The 17773-nt window shown below is 38.1% G+C and overlaps 2 protein-coding genes across 16 annotated transcripts; one reads left to right on the top strand and one right to left on the bottom strand.

Annotated features, from left to right (window-relative positions):
• Positions 1-1504: 1504 nt before the first annotated feature.
• LOC106407228 (protein EMSY-LIKE 3) lies at positions 1505-6426 on the top strand. Of its 13 annotated transcripts, none has more exons than XM_048746851.1 (17): positions 1531-1834; positions 1906-2040; positions 2214-2366; positions 2458-2499; positions 2565-2610; positions 2732-2802; positions 2892-3018; positions 4050-4114; positions 4306-4502; positions 4598-4707; positions 4786-5020; positions 5087-5242; positions 5347-5415; positions 5521-5757; positions 5844-5912; positions 6000-6100; positions 6182-6426. In XM_048746851.1, the coding sequence occupies exons 1-16, from the start codon at positions 1588-1590 to the stop codon at positions 6072-6074; spliced, it is 2034 nt and encodes a 677-aa protein (XP_048602808.1). In that variant the 5' UTR covers positions 1531-1587; the 3' UTR covers positions 6075-6100; positions 6182-6426. The 13 variants fall into 13 exon arrangements, 12 of the variants coding, with proteins under 12 accessions (XP_013705366.2, XP_048602810.1, XP_048602812.1 ...); XM_048746852.1 differs by having other exon boundaries at positions 1533-1834; positions 5096-5242; XM_048746856.1 differs by having other exon boundaries at positions 1598-1834; positions 1920-2040.
• Positions 6427-6821: 395 nt separating this feature from the next.
• LOC106410625 (pre-mRNA-splicing factor ATP-dependent RNA helicase DEAH7) lies at positions 6822-13199 on the bottom strand. Of its 3 annotated transcripts, XM_013851168.3 has the most exons (17): positions 12956-13199; positions 12730-12853; positions 12439-12651; positions 12175-12212; positions 11827-12034; positions 11507-11665; positions 11254-11399; positions 10958-11058; positions 10698-10806; positions 10201-10378; positions 9865-10094; positions 9609-9785; positions 9401-9472; positions 9138-9314; positions 8910-8971; positions 8670-8822; positions 6822-8583 (listed from the first exon to the last, which is right to left on the bottom strand). In XM_013851168.3, exons 1-17 carry the CDS (start codon positions 12959-12961, stop codon positions 6987-6989), a joined length of 3750 nt encoding a protein of 1249 aa, XP_013706622.1. In that variant the 5' UTR covers positions 12962-13199; the 3' UTR covers positions 6822-6986. The 3 variants fall into 3 exon arrangements, with proteins under 3 accessions (XP_013706622.1, XP_013706623.1, XP_022561763.1); XM_013851169.2 differs by lacking the exon at positions 12956-13199 and having other exon boundaries at positions 12730-12859; XM_022706042.2 differs by lacking the exons at positions 12175-12212; positions 12439-12651; positions 12730-12853; positions 12956-13199 and having other exon boundaries at positions 11507-11670.
• Positions 13200-17773: the final 4574 nt, after the last annotated feature.

Here is a 17773-nt window from a genome sequence, read left to right as displayed (position 1 = left end):
AAAAATCTTATATTTTTTTTAAAAAAATAATTATGATGATTCTTATATATTGTGTTGTTATCTTAAAATAATATTTTACTATTACAAAAGTAAAAAAAAAAAAATAAGAGAAGTGATTTTTGAAATATTATATTTTTAAAAAAATATAAGATAATTCTTATATATTGTGTTGTTGTCTTGAAATAGTATTTTACTATTACGAAAGTTAATTTTAAGACAAAAATAATATCTAAGTAAATATTAATGAAACAATATATTTGTATAAGGATATTTTCTAAGAAGTGATTTTAAGATATATTTGTATAAGTAAATATTATAAGTAAATAATATTTAGTAAATATTATAAGTAAATAATATTTATATCAAGATAGCAACACAATATATAAGAATTATCTTATTTTTTTTTAATATAATATTGTAAAAAATCACTTCTTTTATTTTTTTTTTACTTTATTGTAAAAAATCACTTCTTTTAATTTTTTTACTTTTATAATAGTAAAATTTTATTTTAAGATAACAACATAATATATAAGAATCATCATAATTATTTTTAGAAAAAATATGTAAGATTTTTAATATAAAATTCATTTTATTTTATAATAGAATATATATATAAAAATTATGAGACTTAAGTAAGCTTGATTCTCTCCTGGACATTAAGGGTAACATAGATTTTAGTCACCCTAATTTTTAACGTGTCCATTGCGAAAAATTACTTCGCAAATAATATTTTAGATATATAAAAATTCATTAAGGATACATAGACTTTAGCCACTCTAATTTTTAACGTGAAAACTCTGTTGCGAAAAATTATTTGCAAATAATAGTATAGATTGAGATTATCGTTGACTTCTAAAGACGATGCATAAATTTCAAATTTTTTATTAGTTAAGGTATGTTTTGGCATGCAATAGGAATTGAGATATGTATTTTTTTATCGACTTTTAGTTCAGGCATGAATTTCAAATTTTTGATTAATGAAGATATGTTTTAGCTTGGAGTAAAAGTTGGGATATGTATTTTCTCAGCGATCCTTAGTTTGGGCATGAATAAGCTGTTTTCTCCATATACGCCTGCCGGTATTAACCGACCCAAACTTGCCGAACCGAACGGACCCAAAAAGTTTGGTTTTCTGTTAAGTTTCGGTTCGGTTCGCAAGTTCGGTTTAGTCCGACAACTAAAAAAAGTTTTGGTTTTCGATTTCGTCCGGTTCGGTAATCGGTTAGTTCAGTTTTCTAAAAAATTAATTACAAATAGTACTAATCTTAACCGAGATTTCAAACCGAAATAACCGAACTAATTGAAATTGACCAATTTTTCGAATTTTATTCAATTTAACCGAAAATTAACCAAACTAACCGCAAAACTATAAACTTGGGTACATTTTTTTTAGCTGAACTAACCAAAAACTGAACAGAACCGGATTTTTTTTCGGTTCACTTCAGTGAAATTTAAACCGATCCGAACTAACCAAATAAGTAATAACCTGACCCCCCGCAGCCCTATGTACCTAGTTAGTTACGTACAATAGATTTCGAGTGTTGTTATATCGACTTTTGGAGGTTCCAGCGAAGCTTTTGTAATGAAATGATTGGAGCTCGACTCTTTTGTACCCCGACAGCAGCACTAGAAAGATCATCATCATCATCAATCTTCCTCTTCTTCACCAAGATCTCGACCCGACCCGTTCCCAGATTATCAAGTACCGTCGCCATGAGCACCACCACCAAAAGCCAAGAGGAGCTCGATTCAATCTTCAAGCAGAAACGCGTCGTGCGTACCACCGTCCGCAGATCATTAAAAGCCATGGACCCTTCTCTCCGCACCCAACAAGGTTCAATCTTTTTTTACTTAATTTCATTTCTTTGGAAAAAAAAAAATAGTAACCATTTTGATTGATCTTAGATGATGTAATTCAGAACACTGTTCTTGAAGCTCCTTGGTTCAAATCATGTCGGAGACTGTGTGCTTACGTTAGCTGCAAGTCTCTTAACGAAGTCGACACTTCAAGAATCCTGTCCAAGATTCTCCAACATCCTGGTACTACTACTACTGTTTTTTCATTGTAAAGGAAGCTCATTTACACATCAATGACTAATTGTGATTAGTGATTGGTTTAATGACATGTACCTTACTATTAGGAAAAATTAGATTGCTTCCTACTTTTAATGGCATTTTTTTCTTCTAATTTTATTATTTTGATACAAATACAGTGACAGAGAAAAAGCTATATGTCCCATGGGTAGAGGACAGGAACAGCAACATGCGTATGCTGCACATATCTCATATGGAAGACCTCATTGCAAACTCTATGAACATTTTGGAACCAGCTCCTGTTGATGCTCTAGGGAATGAGCGTGAAGATGGTAGTGTCCTTTCTTCTATTCTCCCACCATATTATAACTATTATCACACTGGCTAGAGATGACACCTTCTGTTTTCTTTCTCTATGGACAGTGATGCAAGCAGATGAACCAATCGATTTATTCATCTTGCCAGGTACTTTCAAAAAGAGTTTCATTTCCATTTTTTTTCCATATTTATTTTCAAATCCTTGTGGTCAGGTCTTGCGTTTGATAGATGTAGACGACGTTTAGGTCGTGGGGGTGGGTAAGTTTGCATTGACCTTCTTTTGTTAAAGTGCTAGAGATTCATTGATGAAGATCTAAAACAAACAGTGTCATGGTCTAATCTAATCTAACCTGTTCTACTTGTTTATATGGGGAAAAAGATACTACGACACTTTCTTGAAGAGATACGAGGACCGTGCAAAGGAGAGGGGCTGGAGCAATCCACTTATGGGTATATATATAGACCACAATCAAACTAATACTACGGAATGTGTTGTCAATTGAAAGATAAGCTAATCAGTGTTTTGTTTACGATTGCAGTTGCATTGTCATACTCGCCTCAGATTCTTGAGGATGGAAGTATTCCTGTAACACCGAATGATGTTATGATCGATGCCCTTGTGACACCTTCTGGTGTTGTTCCCTTTAGCCCTCGTGCTATCGAGAGGTAACACACAAAACTGTTGTTAGCTTTCGCTGAGGTCTTCGTTCTAACGCTTTGACTATGTTGTGTGGTGATTCTCTCTGTTCATAGAATGTGAGCTCAGGAGATGAAGCTCAGATCACTTTGATTTGAACGCTCACTAAGAAAAACAAGAAGCTAGTCTTTTTGTCATTTCGATCGGTTTCTTTGTCTGAGTATTGGTTACACAATTTTCAATAAAATTAAATATAATATAAAATATTATTTATTTCGACAAGAAACATCTTCTGAAACATTCCCTATCGTTTGCGGAGGGAGTAAATAGGAAAATACATGTACGGGTTTAGATTTTCTGTTAATTGTGAGATTAAACGAGAGCGTACCAAAAATACACAAAGCAAACCGGATTTTAAGACAGAACCGAAAGACATAACGAAGTGAAAAGCGAAACGACAGCGTTTGTGTGACTCAAACCAAATCTATCAAACTGGGGAAAAAAAACTAGGGCAAAAAAATTGTCGGTTTCAGCTTCCGAAAGATCCAACGTTTCCCTGAAATCGAATTGCGCGAGAGAAAGTTTCTTCCTTGTTCGGATCTTCTGATTTGTCTAGCTCAAATCTATGACCTTTCGTGAGTAATTTTTCTCCAGGAAAGATCTTTGCTGATCGAATTTTCCGGGAGTAGATCCAAAGTTACGAATAAGGTGTTTGCTTTTTTTTTTTTTATATTGTTTTGTTTATCTTGGGATCGCCAATTAGGGTTTAGAGAAAGTTTTAATTCTTGTATCAAGTTTTCTTGATTTTGTTAGGGTTTCTTCTAACAAATTCGAGCTCAATCTGTGAAGTGTGTTTGGTTTATTGAGCTCGAGTTTTAAGAACTGTGTGTCTTTGTTTGTACTGTGAAGGCTTTGGTTTACTCTGTTGAAGAGTGAGTGTGTTGGCCTTATCCTCCGTTTAAAGTTTTGTTTTTTTTCTTTTTCTTTTCTTGGTTATTGCAGCTCGTGCTTTGGTGGAACTAGACAGGTCTCTCATACCACGTTTTTTTTTATTTATTAGCTTCCCCTGTGAAGCATCATCGGAGAAAGGACACCAAATGGATTACCGACCTTCTGATAGTAGTGGTGAGTCTTCTTTGTCTTCTTTCGAAGTTGTTTTTGTCTTTCTCTTTCTGCTGTTAACAATGTGATGTTTTTGTTGTAATTGTGTTCCATGCTTTTAGAAGTATTCATTCTTAGTTTTATTTTATTTGGATTTTCAAAATGATTTACTATGTTTTGTTTGTATATTTGGTTGCTTGTCTGTGGGAACTCAGGTACGGATGATGACTTACCTCCAAGTAGATATCAGAGAAGCGGGAGACCTGCTGGTAATGGCAGGCCTTCAGTTCTCAACTCTGCTCCTTTGTCAAGGGTGCACAATGACATGGAAACTCAAATTCATCTCATTGAGCAAGAGGCTTATAGCTCAATACTCCGTGCATTCAAAGCCCAGTCTGATGCTATCACCTGGGTACTTATATTACTAATGAGTCCATACTTATCTAACTTAACCATTTAAGATAAAACTCATGCTTCTTCCTTTTGATGGGAAAAATAAATATTCAGGAGAAAGAAAGTTTGATCACTGAACTCAGAAAAGAACTTCGGGTGTCTGATGAGGAACACAGAGAGCTGTTATCAAGGGTTAATGCTGATGAAATGATCAGGCGAATAAGGTTTGTTTCTTTGATATTTTTTCTTCAATTAACCAAAAGCAACTTTCTAGCTAATGAGGTTGATTTAAACCATGTCAGGGAGTGGAGAAAGGGGAACAGCTTTCAATCCGGTGCTCCTCAGATGGTTCATGATAATGCTCCGAGTCCAGCTGTTTCAGGATCACGTAAGAAGCAAAAGACATCACAATCAATCGCCTCGTTAGCTATGGGCGCGCCATCTCCCGCTATGCACCCGTCAATGCAGCCATCTTCATCTGCTGCGCTAAGAAGAGGAGGTCCTCCACCAGGTCCAAATACCAAGAAGCCAAAGACAGTAAGTCATGACTCTCTTACTATGATGACTCTTGTTCTTAAATTCTCCACTGACTAAGTGATAAAGTCGATGCAGTTCCAAGCTACAGGCATTGCTGGAAGGCCTCAGCCAGGCGCAGTAGCAAATGAACCAGATCCGTTGGTTGGGAAGAAGGTGTGGACAAAGTGGCCTGAGGACAACAACTTCTATGAAGCTGTTATAACTGACTACAAAGCCGCTGAGGTATCTTACATATATATATATATATATATATATATTAGTATTTTAGTGCCAGACCTCCATTTTCTGATATTATATTTTTGTTTCCTTTGTTAAATATTGATAAGGGGAGGCATGCTTTAGTGTATGACATGAACACTGTGAATGAAACTTGGGAATGGGTAAATCTTAAAGAGGTAATAACAATTGGGAGTTGCCATGAAATGTTGTCTTAGTCCATTTGTTTATGATCTTGATGGTTCTTGGATTCTGACTGGTGTTTCTAAATATATATATAATAGATATCTCCGGGAGATATCAGATGGGAAGGTGAGGATGCTGGGGTTTCTCGCAAAGGAGGACATCCTGGGCAAGGCCGTGGAAGTACAAAGGCCATGGCTCGTGGGGGTCCCGCAGGCCAAGCTAGTGGTAGAGGTAGGGGAAGCATGAAGATACAGCAGCACAAGGCACAGAATGGCGTTGGGAAGAAAGCTTTAGGTGATATTGAAATACTCCACACTGATACACTAATAAAAGAGGTACCATTACAAGTTCTAGATCATGGGATCGAATGTTCTCAGTTGTTAACGGTCTGAGTAATATACTTTATAAACTATTTTCACAGGTAGAAAAAGTGTTTAGATCCGTTAACCCCAACCCAGCAGAGGTAGAGAAGGCAAAGAAAGTTCTAAGAGTAAGAAATGTGTTGCTGAGTCTGGTCTTTTACTAAACGGTATCATGAAGAGAAGCTGACTATATAGTTTTAACTTGGAAATGGTAGGATCATGAGCAAGCTCTTGTGGATGCAATTGCAAGGCTTGAAGAAATGTCAGATGGGGAAAGCGGTAATATTTGATAGGGCCCCCTTCTAACTCTCCTCAGGTTTCACATCTTTCTTACTGCTACTTTCTGTTGAATTGAAGTAATAATGTGGCTGAGATTTTTTTTTTGGCAAAAATGCAGATGATGGAGTCAGGGCATTGGACTGGCTAAGAGGTGTAGATGGTGGTGGACTGGTGGCAAATGTGAATGGATGATGGAGATTTGGTAACTTGTATGGATAAAGCAAACTGTATTTTGTTTAGGGAGAGGATTTATAAATGACCTTTGTGTGACCACATAACACTACAGTAGCTGGATTTGGAAATTAGGGTCTTAAGCATTGTAAAATCCATCAAATTTCATATAAATGTAGAATGTTTCAGAGACGGGATGAGATGTAGCAACTATAGATAGGATCAGCATGTAGATGAAGCAGCTCTTTTCAGTAAACATATTATTTTCTTCTACAACCAGATAGATAAATAATATAAATATATAATTTGGGAAACCCATGAATATCAACAAAATATGTCATTAAAATCAGATTCGGAGATAACCTAGAAAACTCATGAATTTCAACTAATGATAAATTGAGACACATTAAAATCAAATAGGTTCAACTTAGTTTGATTACAATTTGATATATTTTCGGTTCTGTTTTTTGTTTTGTTGGTAAAAGTTTACAATACCAAACAGGTGGGTCTTTGGTGTCACATATTAATAATATATACAAAACATGTTATTAAAATCAGATTCGGAATTAAGTTGAAAGTCTCATGAATATCATCAAATGATAAGACGCATTAAAATCAAGTATGACACAAGTTGATTACAGTTTGCTCGATCTTGCTTCTGTTTTTGTTTCGTAAGAAAAAGTTTACAATACCAAACAGGTGGTCTTTGGTTTTTTGACGTATTCGAACAAATAAGATTTTACTACAATGTTTTAGAGACCAAACTTCTTAGGCCTGAGGTAAGTGCTGCCTTTCTTCATGCCAGGACCTGAAACCTGTTGCTGCTGCTTTGCCCTTTTCCTCTTCTCTCTCTCTTTGCTTCTCACCTCCGCCTCCGCCTGATCTCTTCTCAGCTTCTCCATCTCTTCCTCCATCGCTGTTTTCTCTTCCTTCTGCTTCTTCTTATGCTCCAGCATCGATGTATCCGAGTCCTTGACCGAGAAAAACATAGGTCCCAACTCAGCCAGCCAATGCGGCTCAACAGATGTAGCACACTGCATGTACTCTTTCGTGGTCAAGATCAGTTCGTGATACACCACATAATCAGGCGTGTATCCCAGACCATACAGTGCACTGCTCGGGTGCAAATGGCAAGGCATCCCAGTTCTGCAGTTCACGTACTCTCCCACACCTTTTAATCTCGCTGAGTTGTGGAAATACGCTGAGCATATGGCTTTTCTCACGATATCCCAATCAGGCCCACACGACTTGAGCGGTATCTTGAGTTGCTTGAGGATATCCAGAAGCTGGGATCGTACTTCTCTAGCTTTCCTCAGACCTTTGACTTGCAGGTAATGGTCATTGCACCAGTCTCCTCTGTAGTCGTGCTCTTTCCATTGCTTATACACATTGAGTAGCGTCAGGTGATCTGACTCAGGCACGAAAAACTTCTCCCTCGCGGCGTCGCTCTCTTCTGCTCTCTCTTTCGGTCTGAAGAACACTGAAGGTACTGAAAGCATTGACACGATCGTCAAGACCTCGTCTATGCAGTCAAGCCGTTCACCCATTAAGAGCATCTTTGCAAGAGGTGGATCCAACGGGAACTCCACCATCTTCCACCCGAGATCGGTTAATCCTCCGACATTGCTAAGAGCGCCCAACACCCAAAGCTGGTACATAGAGTTGAGGATGTTCTCTTGTGGAGGTGGGTCCATGAAATCAAACTCTAGCAAGTTGTCTATTTTCAGCGACTTCAACAACAACACAACGTTACCCAGATTTGTTCGCTGAATCTCTGGCACGGGACTCGGCAACATCTCGTTTAGATATGCACTCTCTGTATACAGCCTGTAACATGTTCCCGGCCCTGTCCTTCCAGCTCTTCCTGCACGCTGATCAGAGGCAGCACGACTAATGGGGAAAACCTGGAGAGCATCCATACCCATTCTAGGATTAAAAACCTTCATCTTTCCATACCCCGTGTCAATCACATAGTATATACCATCCACAGTCAATGATGTTTCAGCGATATTGGTGGCAACAATGCATTTACGTGCTCCATCTTCTGGTTTCTGGAATATTTTTGCTTGCAAGTCAGCAGGTAGCTGAGAGTATATAGGGAGAATCAGTAGGTTCGTGACGTCTCTCTTGGATGATGCAATCAGCTGTTCCATTCTCTCCTTGAGAGAAAAGCACGCCGCTTCAATCTCATCTTGCCCGGTCATAAATATGAGAATGTCCCCAGGTGGGCTCGTAATGTGAATCGTCATTGCCTGTTTAACAGCAGCTTCAACATAGTCTTCACATGGACTTTTAGAGTAGAGAATATTGACAGGGAAAGTCCTTCCAGGAATGTTGAATATAGGAACACTGCATTACCAAAGCAAAAAACGTTGTCAAATAAGAATTCAATATTAGGTTCAAAAATGGGGTTTTGTCTGAAGGATGGTATTTACCTCCCAAAGAAATCGGAAAACTTTTGAGCATTAAGGGTCGCTGAAGTGACTATCAGTTTGAAATCACGACGCCGAGCAACAACTTTTTTCAGTATTCCGAAAAGGACGTCTGTGTTGAGTGACCTTTCATGCGCTTCATCCATCACTACCACACTATACAGAGTCCACAACACGATTAGCACATCATTCTACTTAAACCAGTTTAAAGCGTGATTTATTAGAAGGTTAATGCATACATACCGATACTTATCCAGATCGGAATCTTTAAGTGTCTCTCTCAGTAGCACTCCATCCGTCATGTACTGTAATTTCAAAAGGAAATATGGAGTGTCAGAAGAGTTTTCTGGTGTTATAACAAAGTGCTGATGCTAAAAGCATGACAATTTGACAAGCCAAGCTTTACTAGGCCAATCAAACCAGAAAATCACAAATAATCAAAAAGCAGTCTATTGCTTGGAAACACCTTACCTTGATAACAGTATTTGGACCAGTTACATCTTCAAAACGAATTGCATACCCCACTTTATCGCCCAACTCTGTTTCCATCTCTTCACTAACTCTCTTTGCAACACTCATAGCTGCTACACGTCTTGGTTGGGTGCAACCTACTATACCGTTTACAGTGTACCCGTCCTCGTGAAGATACTAACAAAAAGAAACAAATTATAAGTTCAATGATTTAATTGTTTCATAATTATGTATTCCCTGAAAAGCTATAGTAAGGGAGCAACCTGTGTGAGCTGAGTAGTCTTTCCCGAACCAGTTTCTCCAACCACCACTATCACCTGGTTTTCTCTTATTACCTACAATGCATTAACAAGCAGACAGCTTGACGATTACTCATTGGAGAAATAAAAAACAGGAATCCCCTAAGGTAATAAAGCGTATTATAAGTCTGTGACCCAAGTATCAGGGCACTCTAAAGGAAAGATTACCAACCTGTAATAAATCATCTCTAACCGAAAATATGGGAAGATACTGTCGTTGCTGTGCCATGGTCTTTGACATGGCGAATTCACTAACAGCTTCTCCCTTCTTCATATGCTGTGCAAATTTAGCTTCGTTCTTAAAGTCTACTTCACCTTCGTCACCAACTTCAGCAGTATCGGCATCAATCTACAATAAGTTCACAGTGTCAGAATACAACCTTATCAGTAATGATGTGAAAAGAACCAAAAGCCATGAGATGCATTACCTGCTCAGCTGTTTTTTCAACACCAAGGATATTACCAAGGTTGGAACCTGCAAGCTCCCAAAATCGCTGTCGCGATTTATGCATACTTTGTTTCTCCCGAATTTCTCTCACAAGACCTGATCCTTTTCGCGAAATTATAGCCATGTCTGATGTGGGATCCTTTATAGGCATCACTGGCTCTGCTTGCTTTGTGAAAACGATTCTTCCATCAAGAAAAGGCGGCTTTGTATCTGCAATCACCCAACAAATAAAGTATTACTTGGTATGTTACATGAACTCCTATATCGGCCTTGTCGCTTTATCATGAAATTTGAGTTATTATAGTAATATACATACCATGCACAAGAAGAATTGCTTTCCGTTCTTCCTCGCTATCAAACTCGGTCTGCACTTCTGTGCCTCTAACAGCTCCAGATCTGAGAAGCTGACGGTCTTCCCACTGGGCATTATCAGCGTTAAGCTGAGAGTATTTTTTACTCTGAGCGAGTGACATTTTGCTACCGTCCCTCCTAACCTGCATTATAGTTATTACAAAGTGTGTAATATATTTAGTCTACTGCGTTCTTAAGCAGAAAAAATCAGATTATCAATACAGAAGAATTTGGTGCATTGAACAAAAAGCTTCATGCCATATCGCATTAACACCTAGAAACTCAACTAACATAATTAAGCCAAATTTAGCCGAGTACACTCGGTCACGAGCAGTGAAAGGAGATGAGATGAATTAAACTAGACAATTTATGCAAAAAGGAAAAGACTAGACACAGATAGGAAATACAAGCAGCATCAAATAAGAAAATCATGGAGACTGTGTAGTTGGTACAGAGACATACCAGTCTTTTTGCCAGCTCAGCCTCCTTTTTCTGCACAGAAGCGTCATCTCCAAGAAAAAAGGATGCACTATCTGCATCAAACAGCGAGTTCCCTTCGTCCGTATCATACCTGTGAAACGACAAACATTTAGTTCAAACAACCTTATACAATCTGGAAACTGACTAAAATTAACATGAAGAATGGGACTATACTCTTAATTCATAAATCATTGAATTTCCAACGCTTAATTTCCTGCCTCTAAAGGAAATTGAATACTTACCATGCAAGATCCGAGTGATATTCCATTTCCCGACGCATTGTGTCTGTGATCTCATGGTTAAATTCTTCAGCTCCTTCCGATCTATCCTCATCTGGATGCCCCTTTAGAAGACATGACAACATGTGACACAAGTATTACTAAAACCAAACAATTTATTTAAAGCAAGAGAACTATAATTCTCATCAACATTCTTCAAGCAAGCCTGACAACAACTTGTTAAAACACGGAAACAAAACAGATTTTCAGATCAATCTGACAACAAGTGGCATGACCTAATCCTAACTAAGAATACATACCTCCTTGGTCAGATCACCTTCCCTAGAGTCTGCACGTTGATTGGATCTTCCACCATACCTTGAGCCTGAGGATCTGACAGAGGACCCAGAAGCCCGGATTGGGACAGGAGAAGGTGCACCAATATCCCATGGAGAAGCAGAAGCCACTACATGTGCATAAGGACATGGAATTAAATCCCGTTGTTAGTCTGGGCCCATGGATGCTACTAAAATAAAACCAACTTATAAATAATAAATTTCAAACACAACATACTTGTTGAGCGTGGTGTATCCAGCCAAGGGGAGGCTAAACGAGCATCTGGTGAAGCTGCACCTAACATGGGTGATGGAGAAGGCTGATGCCGTTTGTTGTAAGTAGAGTCTCTATCTCCGCGTGGACTATCTTCCCACTCCCATCTTCCATCATCCCAGTCTAACCTACCATGATTTTGTGTTAATATCCATTGAAAAGGTCCACTAAGTTGTGTTGATGAAATTTTCAGGCTTTTGGGAAATAGAGATTTGAAAACAGACACATTTGTAAGGAGATAAACAAATTGTTATCATTATAATCTTCTACAATCTTTAGCATACCTGGAGTTCTCCTATCAACACTGTATCTTCCGCGCTTTTCTCCGTGATAATCTCGGGGTGATTCGCGATAGGACTCCCTCCCTCGGTAGCGGTCTATCTCATCGTATGTGCTTCTCTGCCTTGACCGCGGAGTTTCACTTCTGTCATACCTATATTCGTTTCGGCTTCTACTGCTATCATCTCTCTCATATCTAGATGTCCTAGGAGTCTTCATTTCAACAAATGGAAGCAAGATCAGAATACTAAAACTAAAGTTCCCAGTATGAATAAAAATCGGCAAAGTGATAATGAAAGCCTGGAAAACCCAAAATGAATTCAAGGCTTCATTATTTGGATAAATTGACTTACATCTGAAGCTGCAGCTTTCTCTGTGGTCACAGTACTTTCTGCCATACAAAAAAAAAACATCATAAGGCATAAGATAAAACTAGTGAAGGTGATCAACTGTAGTTCAAAACAAAATGTAACAGGAGTTCTTTCTTTTCCACGTATATATGTTTGTATTTCACATAAAAGGAGGCATAACTAACTCTATCCGTTTAAAAAAACTCGGATTAATCTAGAGCATGAGTGCCATGTCGAACTAAATCAGAAAGAAATAAACAAAAATACCTTGTGGAGTCTCAGATCTTGAAGATTTATCTCTATACCTTCTGCTGGAATGGTCAGGCCGACTGTTATCTCCTCCATCATCAATTCCCGATACACCAGATCTATCATCTTCATCCATAGACGCTGAAACAGATACTGCTGGCTTCTTGGGGACCTTAAACTCCCCCTGAGACTTGGCACTCTCTCTTTTCTCCATTGCCCTTACATCCAAACCTGAGATTAAAAAAAAAACGATTAAGCTCGAAAGCAATCCATTGGATTACAATTGCTACAGATCTCTCAAATCCATACCTAGACGAGACTTCCTCTCGGGAGCTGTAAAAGTCAGTTTCTCCTTCACCGGAAGATCGCCACCGCCACCGCCACCGCTTTCCTTCTCCGTTTCCGACGTGTCCGCAGCTTTGAGCGGGTCGACCTGCATCGGAACAATACAATCAACGCTTGTACACAGCAACTTCCTCGAAATCAAATCAACCTAAACCCTAGAACAGCAATCCAGATACTTCTCGAAGCTTACCCCCATTGCTAGGTGGATGAATCGGTCGATTTCAGCTCAAAAACAACTATATTCTGTCCTGGAAATTGACCGCACAGAGCTTCGTCGTCTGTCCTTCACGGCGAGGATACGTCTCCGGCGAGATTGGTTAGTTAGGGCTTCTTCCCTGAGCGTGCGTGAGGTTGCTATTCCAGAAGCTCTCTTTTTTTTTTCTGAGTTTCCAAATTCTTCTTTTTTTTTTTAAAGCTATAAAACTAACGCCAGTCCATTATACGCGTGGGTTAATTATAAGTTTCGAATGAGAACCGACTTTTTGCATATGGGCCTTTCACCACAAACAGACCTATGTGTTTTCTACATATGGGCCCATTATGGGCCTTTCACCATAAATGATCTATGTGTTCTCTTACAATATGGGCCCAGTAATTTACTACACGCACGAACTAGGACGGATCAAAAACCAATCTAACTGTTGATTTTTATTTATAAGGACATCAAAATGCATGATACGGTGAATTAACTATATTAGGAGCTTAACACCCGATAGATGTTAGTATGTTTTTGTTATTATTACTGAATGTGAACAAAAGTATGCGCTTTAGCCTTTATGTTTTTGTAAAAAGATCTTGGATGAAATTTTGTATCTATTTATAGCAATTATGGGTAGTAAAGGATGGACCCAACGTCTTGTTTCTATTGTCTTTATCTAACTTTATGTCATAGAAGATTTGTTTTAAATGGCTCATACTTGGATTTCAATCGGTATCTCTAAAGCAATCTGAACACTGAACGTAATAAAGACGAAAAAACTATTAGAAATCAAATAATATGAAAACAATCAGAGTTCATAAACCTATCACTGTTATGAAAATAACTGAAATTTTATTATATCGCACGAAATTAAATAAAGCAAAATTTTATACCCGTACGAAGAAGATAATACTGATAAGTGATAAGAAGAGAGGATGTGTTATTGAAGGAGAAGGATGGTGTGTTTACAAACGAACACAAACGTTCGTATATATAAAAGGAAATTTACTTTGCAAATAGTGCAGCGGGCCCCACATCTTTTTATATTTTCAACGAAAACGGTGGCTGCTGCTTTCTTTGACTTTCGTAACACTCCCCCCTGGGGGCCGGTGTCACTATCCGTTTTCGTTTAACGTCTTTGTTGCCTCGTTAAAAACCTTTCTAGGAAAACCCAATGGGAAAAACCATAGTAAGGTAAAAAGAGTACCACTACGTAAGCTCCCCCTCGAATGAGCAGTCATAAATCCTTCTGATGATGCATTCCAATGTTACGAACATGTTTTCTGAATATCGAAGTCGGAAGTGATTTCGTGAAGAGGTCAGCTGCATTTTCGCATGATTGGACATATCTTACTTCAATCTTTTTCTTCTTCACGAGCTCTTGAGTGTATGAGAAGAACTTCGGATGAATATGCTTCGTTCTATCGCTTTTGATATATCCGTCCTTTGTTTGAGCAACACATGCTGCATTATCTTCATATAAAATAGTTGGCTCCGTATTTTCGCCAATCCCGCTGCTTGAACAGATGTGTCGGCTCATTGATCTCAGCCATACACATTCTCTACTTGCTTCATGGAGTGCAATGATCTCAGCATGATTTGAAGAAGTAGCCACAAGCGTTTGTTTCTAAGAACGCCAAGATATAGCAGTGCCTCCGATCGTAAAAACGTATCCTGTTTGCGATCGGGCTTTGTGTGGATCTGAAAGATATCCTGCATCTGCAAAACCAACCATTTGACCTTTTGAACTTTTAGGATAAAACAAGTCTAAATCAATGGTCCCTTGGAGGTAACGAAAAACATGTTTAATCCCATTCCAATGTCTTCGAGTTGGAGATGAGCTGAATCTTGCCAAAAGATTCACAGCAAATGATATATCAGGCCGTGTACAATTTGCAAGGTACATCAGCGCTCCAATTGCACTTAGATATGGTACTTCTGGACCAAGTATCTCTTCTTTCTCCTCAGGTGGTCGAAATGGATCACTTTCAATATTAAGTGACCTAACGACCATCGGGGTGCTAAGAGGAGTTTATTTATCCATGTTAAATCATTTCAACACTCTTTTAGTGTATGTGGATTGATGCACAAATATACCATTTTGTGAATGTTCTATTTGTAGGCCAAGACAATACTGTGTATGTCCTAGATCTTTCATCTCAAATTCTCCTTTGAGATAGTCTGATGCCTTTTGTATTTCCTTTTGAGTTCGATAATGTTAAGATCATCAACATATACCGCGATTATTACAAATCCGGATATTGTTTTCTTGATGAAAACACATGGGCATATAAGATCATTCACATATCCTTCTTTTGTTAAATGATCACTGAGACGATTATACCACATACGTCCAGATTGCTTTAACCCATATAATGATCTTTGAAATTTTATTGCACATAACTCTTTAGGTTTGGAACTTAATGCTTCTGGCATTTTAAATCCATCAGGAACTTTCATGTAGATATCAATATCTAATGATCCATATAGATAAGCTGTAACAACATCCATGAGACGCATCTCTAGATTTTTATCAGCTGCTAGACTCATCAGGAATCTAAATGTGATGGCATCCATAACTGGAGAATACGTTTCTTCATAATCGATTCCAGGTCTTTGAGAAAAACCTTGAGCCACTAGACGAGCTTTGTATCTCGTAATCTCATTTTTCTCATTTCGCTTTCGAACGAAAACCCATTTGTACCCAACTGGTCTCACATCTGCAGGTGTGAGCACAATAGATCCAAATACTTTTCGTTTATTAAGCGAATCAAGTTCAGCTTGTATTGCATTTTTCCATTGTTCCCAATCATGTCTCTTTTGACATTCATAGACAGATTTTGGTTCTGGATCATCGATTTCTTCATTTATTTCACTTGACACAATATATGAGAAAGCATCATCAAGGTCATTTTGTTCATTTCTATTCCATATCCTTTTATTATGGATGTAATTAATAGAAATCTCATGATTATCTTTCGATTCATGATGCTCTGATTCATGATGCTCTGATTCATCAGAATCCTTATCATTTATTTCTTCCAAAATATTTTCTGCTATTTTGGGTGCATCATATATTTCAGCTTTCTTCTGTTTCCTAGGATTCTTATCCTTAGAACCAACAGGTCTACCACGCTTCAGGCGTGTTTTTGGCTCTCGTGTGTCATCCTCCTTTTCTTGTTCATTTGGCATTTTGATACGAGCAGGAGCATTTGCAGCTGGTATATGAGATTTAGTTACCGTCTTGGTATCTACAAATGCATCAGGTAGCTGGTTAGCTATACTCTGTAAATGCATAATTCGTCGAACTTCTAGTTCTGACTCTTTAGTGGGAGGATCAAGATATAACAATGATGGTACACTCCATTTTATATCACTTCCAATATTTTTGTTTTCTCCCCCTAGAACTGGGAATACATTTTCGTCAAAATGACAATCAGCAAAACGTGCTGTAAAGACGTCACCAGTCTGTGGTTCTAGGTATCTAATAATTGATGGGGAATCAAAACCAACATATATTTCCAATCTTCTTTGTGGTCCCATCTTTGTACGTTGTGGTGGTGCTACAGGCACATATACCGCACAACCAAAGATTCTAAAGTGGGAAATGTTTGGTTCTCGACCAAACGCTAACTGTAGTGGGGAATACTTATGGTATGCACTCGGTCTGATCCGAATGAGTGCTTCTGCATGCAAAATGGCATGTCCCCATACATAGGTTGGAAGTTTTGATCTCATGATCAATGGTCTTGCAATCAATTGCAGACGCTTAATTAAAGATTCAGCCAAACCATTTTGCGTATGAACATGAGCAACCGAATGTTCAACTTCAATTCCCATTACCATACAATAGTCATTGAATGCTTGGGATGTGAATTCACCAGCGTTGTCTAGTCTAACTCTTTTAATAGTATAATCAGGAAACTGTGTTCGCAGTTTGATTATCTGAGTTAGAAATCTCGCAAATGCCACATTTCGAGATGATAATAGACAAACGTGTGACCATCTACTGGATGCGTCAATTAATACCATAAAATAGTGGAATGGTCCACAAGGTGGGTGTATAGGTCCACATATATCGCCTTGAATTCTTTCAAGGAACTTTGGTGATTCTTTATCGATTTTGGTTGGCGATGGCCTTACGATCAATTTTCCTAGAGAACATGCAACACATGTCATTTTATTCCCTTGAGAAATCTCCTGGATTTTCAGTGGATGACCATGTGAACTTTCTATGATTTTACGCATCATTGTAGTGCCTGGATGGCCAAGGCGATCATGCCATAATGTGAACTCTTCTGGGTTCTGTTTTACTAAAAGATTTGATTCGATCTCATCGATATAAGTATGATGTAGTCCCGAAGGAAGTTCTGGAAACTTTTCTAATATGTGTTTTCTGCCACATTTCTCAGAAGTTACATACATGTATTTCTTTCCATCCTCAGTTGCAGACTGAGTATCATATCCGTGAAGATATATGTCTTTAAAACTCAACAAATTCCTTTTAGAACTTGGAGAATATAGAGCATTATTTATGGAAAATTTTGTTCCATTCGGTAAAGTAAAGTTTGCTTTACCAGTTCCTTCAATCACGTCTGCAGGACCTGATATTGTATTGACGACAATTCTTGTCGGTTTTATATTAGAGAAATATCTCTTTTGTCTCAGAATAGTGTGCGTTGTTCCACTATCTGGTATGCATATTTCACGAATCCGTTTCTTGGATTTTGCTCCATTAGCATTATGATCCATTTCTGAAATTGTCATAAATATAAAAGAAACATAAAATTCATTCATATAAAGAAAAAA

The sequence above is a fragment of the Brassica napus genome, chromosome C2 (assembly GCF_020379485.1).
Source record: "Brassica napus cultivar Da-Ae chromosome C2, Da-Ae, whole genome shotgun sequence".
Taxonomy (NCBI): domain Eukaryota; kingdom Viridiplantae; phylum Streptophyta; class Magnoliopsida; order Brassicales; family Brassicaceae; genus Brassica; species Brassica napus.
This window is presented reverse-complemented; position numbering and strand designations above follow the sequence as displayed.

Bases quoted from the DNA above. Each gene is read 5' to 3' on its own strand.
- LOC106407228 (XM_048746851.1), top strand. From the start codon at position 1,588: ATGATTGGAGCTCGACTCTTTTGTACCCCGACAGCAGCACTAGAAAGA. The intron at 1,835-1,905 runs GTTCAATCTTTT...GATTGATCTTAG, and splicing joins TTCTCTCCGCACCCAACAAG to ATGATGTAATTCAGAACACT. The intron at 2,367-2,457 runs GTAGTGTCCTTT...CTCTATGGACAG, and splicing joins AGGGAATGAGCGTGAAGATG to TGATGCAAGCAGATGAACCA.
- LOC106410625 (XM_013851168.3), bottom strand. The intron at 12,213-12,438 runs GTATTTTTGTTT...TTTGTATGGCAG, and splicing joins AAGATCTGAGACTCCACAAG to AAAGTACTGTGACCACAGAG. The intron at 8,972-9,137 runs GTAAGGTGTTTC...TTGAAATTACAG, and splicing joins GTCCAAATACTGTTATCAAG to TACATGACGGATGGAGTGCT.